Below are 7,461 nucleotides of genomic sequence, written 5' to 3'. Positions count from 1 at the left end.
GGCTCGTGGTCCCACTGCCCAGCAGGTAGTTCAGGCAGTGCCTGCTGCTCTCCTCAGCCCTCAGCCTCATGGCGTGCTGATGTATTCCTCCAGCGAGGAGGAAAAGGGGATGAATTAAATTTGCTCACCTTTGTAAAGCATTTTAAGTGCTACTGTCTTGAATGAGTAAATCCCTACTCAAGAGCTGCCTATTAATTATTCATTTTTTTTATTAAGGAAAACCAAGACATACTATAACTGTGTAGATGAAAGAAATCAGTATTGTTCTCTCTCTTTCCCCCCGTTTCCTCACACCTTTTCGTTCTGAGATTATTCTAAGCCTATATACACTTGAATTAGAGAAATGCCTGTTTTTTATTAGCAATAAAACTTTACATTTTTTCCTACTGATTATTCATAGATTTATGGATCCATAATCATTCACGTCACAGACTGAGGGAGATGAGGCTGGAACAGGATAATAGCCTCTAAATCCCCTTCTCTAAGCACTCAGATCTTCCCTGTCAGCAAGATTAAAACGGTCAACAGCAGTCTTCGTGTGTCTGTATCTCACACTGAGCTTTCACAACTGGAGTGGTGGCTGGCGGGGAGGAAAATGCAGAACTGCTGCTGCGCTTGATGCTGCTGAGATAGGAAGAGAAGAAAGCAGAACTGTCAGCCTTTGTGGTTTTACAAAGGATTGGTGCTAATTTCTCAGTCAGGTGAATGCAAAGAAAGGAGAAGAGTAAGAAAAATCATTATGTTGCAGTTTAACCAGAGGGGGCAGCTTCTATTCCCAAAACATAAAGTAGAAGAGAGAGAAGCATCAAATGCTCTCCCACCGTCTGACAAGGGGAACGAAAATGAAAGCATGCATTTAGACAAGCAGAGTGGCTTTTCTGCTACTACTCGATTGAGCTCCCAGCCCCTACTGCTCCTGGGACCCGAGGGGAATTACAACTATTATGTGGATGATGAAGACGAGGAAGAGGAAGAACAAGGAAAGTGGCCAAACGGAGACTCATTTGAGGGAGAAAACAAGCTCTCTTCATCCATTCCTTGCTCCCCTTCTCTTTCCGCTGAAGCCCCGGCTACGGCTTCCACCTCATCAATGCTGAACATCAACGTCGGCGGCCAAAGCTACCGCCTCACCTACCAGGCGGTGGCCATCTACCCCAAGACCCGCCTGGGCCGTCTGGCAACTTCCACTGACCGCCACTGCCAGCTGGGCCTGTGCGATGACTACGCCGCGCAGGTAGACGAGTATTTCTTTGACCGGGACCCGGCTGTCTTCCAGCTGGTGTACAACTTCTACGCCTCGGGGGTGCTGCGTGTGCGGGACGAGCTGTGCCCCTGCAGCTTCCTGGAGGAGCTGAGCTACTGGGGCGTGCGGCTCAAATACACGCCGCGCTGCTGCCGCATCTGCTTTGAGGAACGCCGCGACGAGCTCAACGAGCAGCTCAAGGTGCAGCGCGAGCTGCGCTCCCAGGCCGAGACCCAGGAGAACGAGCAGCTCTTCCACCACATGCGCTACTACGGTCCCCAGCGCTGGCGCCTCTGGAACCTCATGGAGAAGCCCTTCTCCTCCGTCACTGCCAAGGTGATGGCCGTGGCCTCCAGCTTCTTCGTGCTCATCTCCGTGGTGGCCCTGGCACTCAACACTGTGGAGGAGATGCAGCAGGTGGACAGGAAGAGCGGGGAGAGCCGGCCCGTCCTGGAGCACATTGAGACGCTGTGCATCGCCTTCTTCACGCTGGAGTACCTGCTGCGCCTGGTCTCTACCCCCGACCTGCGCCGCTTTGCCAGCAGCGCGCTCAACGCTGTAGACCTCATCGCCATCCTGCCCCTCTACCTCCAGATGCTGCTGGAGTGCTTCGCTGACGATGACCAGCCCCGAGGCCGGGGCTCTCAGCACGAGCACGACATCGAGAAGGTGGGACGGGTGGGCAAGGTGGGACAGGTGCTTCGCATCATGCGCCTCATGCGTATCTTCCGCATCCTCAAGCTGGCCCGGCACTCCACGGGGCTGCGTGCCTTCGGCTTTACCTTGCGCCAGTGCTACCAGCAGGTGGGCTGCCTTTTCCTCTTTATTGCCATGGGCATCTTCGCCTTCTCCGCCATGGTCTACACCGTGGAGCATGATGTCTCCAGCACCAACTTCACCAGCATCCCCCATGCCTGGTGGTGGGCTGCCGTAAGTAAAAAACCTCTCACCCGGCTGGGTAGCCAGAGGCAACTCCCTCCCCTCCCCTTCGTCGCTAGAGTTGCTGTCAGTCCTGAAAACAGCAGGCTCAGATCAGTGAACATCTGCTCTGAATTCTGAGCTTACAGGACATATGCACTCACTCATGCATGCACATGCACTCACTCACCTCTGCTGGGAGCTTAAACCAAGGCTTAATCAGGCAGACAGTGCTGAAATTCCCATCCCACCACATGCAGGCCATGCTTGCCCTTTAAAGAAGTGGGCAAACAGACAGGGAAGGAAAGCATTTCCTCATTTAATCAAATTGCTAGCATTAAAAAAAAAAAGAAAAAAGAAGTATGCATCAGGCTAGCTGGTTGCAGAAGGATGTGGGGTTTTCATTTCTGCTCATATTTTTGATTACCTACTCTGATCCATCAAACAACTACAAGATGCTAACACATAGTTTCGGTACTATTCAGTAGGCTCTAGACAGTCAAACTTGCAAATCCAAATCTGTCCCAGAGCTCTGGTCATTAAAAATGCATATAGGGCCAACAGTTGCTCTAGGTAAGGAATCTATGTCCTGTTCTTTAGGTGGCACCCCTAAGACATGCACATAAATGAAATATCAGTGTTTTTTATACTGTGCCAGACTTGCACAGAAGTAAATCAGAAAAGGAGCAGAATGGCTCAAGGTGCTGAAAATGGGATGAACTGCCTGCTCCAGCTAGGTCACTGGTTTGAATCCCACACCAGTCAGTAGTGACGGCAGGTTCATATCACCTTGTATCTTTTTTTTGCAGCCTCTGCAGGGAAGAGTATGATTTTAGTCCTGTTCCAAGCAGGGCGAATCTCACACTGCAAAAACAGCAACTGGAGTGAGGGCGAATGGCTGAATTTTAGCTGATGTGCCTTAGAAATGGAGACAGGATGACCTCATTTTTAGAGGCTGCCGGGGAGGGGAGTGCTCCAGGGCATCTGGGCATATCTCCTTGGCAGGTCTGAACTGTCACTGACCCATCCTGTGCTGTGTGATGTGGAGGCATGTTTGAGGCAGCATTTTTCAAGCTGTTGATTTCACACCTTCCAGTGACACAAAGATTTAGCCAGGGACATTGAGCTATGGCCGTTTTGATTTCTCCACCTGGTCTGACAGAACAGCTTTAGCCTCCGAAACTCAAGACCCACTTTTTCAGCTTTTGGGAACCAGTTCCACTCCAGACACATTAGCAACCAAGGACAGCCACGCACTCATTTCCAAAGGCTAACCCCTTTTTCCTCAAACTACTGTAGTATCAGTGGGGCGGTCATGTCCTTCAAGGCAAGCTGTGAAGACAAACTAAACACCACTGTTTTTGCCAGGACTAGCAGACACTGGGGAGAGGGAGCCCCATGAATTTGTAACAGATGAGCTTTATGCTCAGGACTGGCAGCCCCCAGGTTATCATCCATACGCCCACACTTCAGCCGGGGTGGGAGAGGGACTGGTCCTTTGGCCACGGGCGTCAATGCCTCCTTGTGCTGCAGAAGGTGGGAGCAGGAGGACAGCAGAGGCCACTGCGCTTTGCAGCGGGCTGGCTTGGCCCGGGTGACGATGCACCGCGCGGCCGCCTCAGGGACGCTCACACCTCTGAGGCCTGATGCATGATACCTCTTGGGCAGGATACACGTAAAATCTTCAGGGCTCGCTCCTGCAAACTGACGGACCCATCATTATTCTCTTATTCCTATGAAACCCATACAATTACGTACGTGACAAAAGCCTATTTACTTCATCAAGGGACTCCAGAGGAGGAGCTGTAGCATGCACATTGCAATTCTATGGCATAACTCTTTTTTTAAAGCTTATTTATTCTTTAAGAGTAAAAATTAAGATTTTCAGATCACTCAAATTTCAGTAAAATCCAGCAATGTCCGCAGGCTCTCACACACAAAACAGCAGTTATCCCTCCCACACTGCCATAGGTGATGTAAAAGAGGATGCCAGTGGAACAGGACCTTATCACAGGATAATGATATTGTCCTGGCTGGTAGAGATAAACATCTTGCCTTCATCTCAGTATTTATTTTTGGAGATATTTATCCTGTATTATCATTCAAATCCAGTGACTTAATTTCCATTAAACCAAATGACTAATCCCTTTTATTCCACAGGAAGCACCAGGTGCATCCTACAAATATGCTTATCCAGTGCTGTCTCATGCACCCTAATGCTTTCTTCATTTGAAATAACATTTTATTTAGCATGTTAGAGAATAGCAGGCTGCACACTGTGACCTTCCAAAGACTTATTTCAGTGCTAAAACCACAAGGGCATTGCAATGAAACTCCTACTGCCTGTGCTTTAGCTATTTCTGAAAGAGTTTCATGTTACCTTTTCACAGATGCATACAGTGTCTTCAGATACTGTGAAAAATATTAAATAAGATTCCTTGGCTGAAAAATACCCCTTGCTTAGGAGACAGATTAGGAAGTGCCAGATTGCAGAAGCCTATATTTACTAAATGTAAAGATCATAAACAATCAAGATGTGTGCATTGGCAGAATGTAACTTCGGAGTTATTTATGCCAGTTGTTTGGGAGTACATCATTCATAGTCAACATCCCCATAAGCAAACACCTAGTGGACATGAGTTCAGCCCAAATCAAATGATACAAAGACGGTGTTGCAGAACCCAGTCTATATAAAACACAGCTCCTTCATACATGGCTAAAAAGAAAAGTCTGTGAAGCTGTACAATTAATGCGATAGCAAGATTTACAGGTTCATATAAATACCATCACTCCCGCAAAAAACCCCCAGCATTTTCAGCAATCCCCCAACCCTTCTGCAAGGCAGAATTTAGCCAAAGTTTCCGTGTACCTGTCCGCTAAAACAAACAGGAATGTTCCCTGTTGAAGGCATGCATATAACATGCTTCTGTAATCTCTGACATATAGCTGAGCAGGAAGAACAATCCCTGTAAATATATATTGCAAGCATACACTGCAAGCAAAGACTTCTGGGCACGTGAAAAAGATCTTTGGTTTTTTTCCATAGCTTCTTACGATTATGTAACCATTAAAGGGAACTTTATTTAGAAACTTCAAACCAAAGAGCTCTGCTAGGCCGCTTCTTCCTATAGTTATTGAAACATTACTGAAATACACTTCACAATTAGCTGAAGCTTTTCATGTGCTTTTCATTACTACCTATATGATTGATTGATATATATATAAAAAATTTATATATATGGTATATATTTTATATATATATAATATATGACAAACAAAGTTGATACTCAGAACATAACCCATACCTGAATAAATTCCCAAATGCCAACTTTTAGAAGTGCCTTTCATTCAGGCACAGAGGGGGTCTATTCCCACTGACGGGATGCAGGAGCAGGGCTGCAGTAGGCAAGGCTGGATTTGTGCTGTCAGGAAGCACTGTGAGCTGCTCACCTTGGCCAGGTAACTCCCCTGCTGGGCAGGAGGGCCAGGAATTTGTTTGGAAATTTCCTCTGCAGGACAAAACTTTCAAAAAAAATCTTCCTTGTTGCCCAACCACACTGTTGTTTTTCGTTATTGTAAGAGAGGGTTATTTTCTTTTTAATTGCGGAAGATGGACAGTACAGAAGAAAGCTGGTAGACAGTGTTTCAGGTTTATGATACAAAGCACAACAGCATTAACTTTAAAATTGTCCCTGTTCCCTGAATATATCTGGATGGGTTACAAGGAGAGGTCTGCTTGTATTGCTCTTCCCAGTTAACAAGCCCACCACTGATTTGCCCGTAGGTCAGCATCTCTACGGTGGGATATGGCGATATGTGCCCAGAAACTCACCTCGGCCGCTTGTTTGCTTTCCTCTGCATTGCTTTTGGCATAATCCTGAACGGGATGCCCATCTCTATCCTCTACAACAAATTCTCAGACTATTACAGCAAGCTGAAGGCCTACGAGTACACGGCTCTCCAGAAAGAAAGGGGGAAGGTGGACTTTAGACGGAGAGCGATGAAGAAGATATCCGAGTGCTGCGGAGAAGGCACGACCCACGATTTGCCACGACACCGACGCAGCTAGTGCGTTGTACATCAGGAGGGCACAGGGGAGCTGAAGGAGCAAAACAGACCCACCAAGTCAAGCGAAGACAAAGAAGTTGAAAAGCCTGCGAGTAACAAAGGTAGATGGTGAAATCTTTTTGGAAGAGGGGCTGTTGGAAAAAAGCAGAAGCCTCAGAGTCCTCGGGGAGATCTGGGGAGCTGGGGCTTTGCTGGGCTGGGGGCAGCACTTACTGCTCGGCTGCTGTCGGAGATGGTGGGCGTCAGCTCAGCTGTGCGGAGGGTCTGAAACCAGGCCCCCCCCCGAAATGTAGCCCCCAGCTGCTGCTGAGACCCACAATAAACACCCACCATGCCCGAACCACAGCAAAGCCGGCTGCTACCGCTCGGGGTCAGCTGCTCGACCAGGGTCCGCGCAATCAGTCTCAAAAGTCAAGCAAACGTAGAACACCCTGTACATTGACTGCGTGGCTGAAATCGGTTTTCCATCAGCTTTCAAACCCAGGAAAACAGCATTTACCTGCATATTAGCAGCATCTATACTCCTTAAGCTTTCAGTTCCTATTTACACTGTCACATAGCTATGGCTCTGTGTGCCAATTTTACTTGTCAAACGCAGCACTGCAAATTGTCATGCTTAGGTGAGCAACACATTGGTTGGTTTGTCTATTTCCACCCCACCACCTCCATAATGAGCTTTCATAATGGTAAGAACTAGTGAAGAAATCTGGAGTTGGAGCTGATTGATAAACCGCATTGATCAATTTCCAAAGCATTTCCAGGCCAAAAGCTTTTTCAGGTTTAGAATTAAGTGATAAAATAAATCTATGTTACAATGTTTAGTGCATCTTCTTATTGAGTTGTTAGAATAATAACGGGTCTGTCGTGGGACATAAATGTTAGAGCAATGTTCTGAAAAACTATTGGAATTAAACATGTAATGGATAATAGCTCATAAAAAATTTTCTTAAGAAGGATCTTATCAGTACTTATTTGTAACAGTTTTTAAATACAGTTTGAACATGAGGTACTTTGAACTTATTTCAGTAACTGGTAAGACTGTAATGAACAGGAAGTGGGTATCCGTTTTTCTGGTACAAACAGTTAAGGACACATTTCTGACACCTTGGCTCACATCCAGTAGCTTATTCCCTGAGATTACTCAGACTGCTTGCACAGCTGCATGTAACTTCCCACATGTAAGAGCATCGGAAACTCACCCCAAGAAGTATGCAACAAATTACGAAGAAAAA

The 7,461-nt window shown here is 46.9% G+C and overlaps 1 protein-coding gene across 1 annotated transcript; it reads left to right on the top strand.

Moving 5' to 3' along the window:
• The first annotated feature begins 415 nt into the window (after positions 1 to 415).
• KCNV2 (potassium voltage-gated channel modifier subfamily V member 2) lies at positions 416 to 7,234 on the top strand. The gene is made up of 2 exons (XM_026100523.2): positions 416 to 2,173; positions 5,946 to 7,234. The coding sequence occupies exons 1-2, from the start codon at positions 740 to 742 to the stop codon at positions 6,228 to 6,230; spliced, it is 1,719 nt and encodes a 572-aa protein (XP_025956308.2). The 5' UTR covers positions 416 to 739; the 3' UTR covers positions 6,231 to 7,234.
• The last annotated feature ends 227 nt before the right edge of the window (positions 7,235 to 7,461 follow it).

This window comes from Dromaius novaehollandiae, chromosome Z (genome assembly GCF_036370855.1).
Source record: "Dromaius novaehollandiae isolate bDroNov1 chromosome Z, bDroNov1.hap1, whole genome shotgun sequence".
In the NCBI taxonomy this organism is placed as follows: domain Eukaryota; kingdom Metazoa; phylum Chordata; class Aves; order Casuariiformes; family Dromaiidae; genus Dromaius; species Dromaius novaehollandiae.
This window is presented reverse-complemented; position numbering and strand designations above follow the sequence as displayed.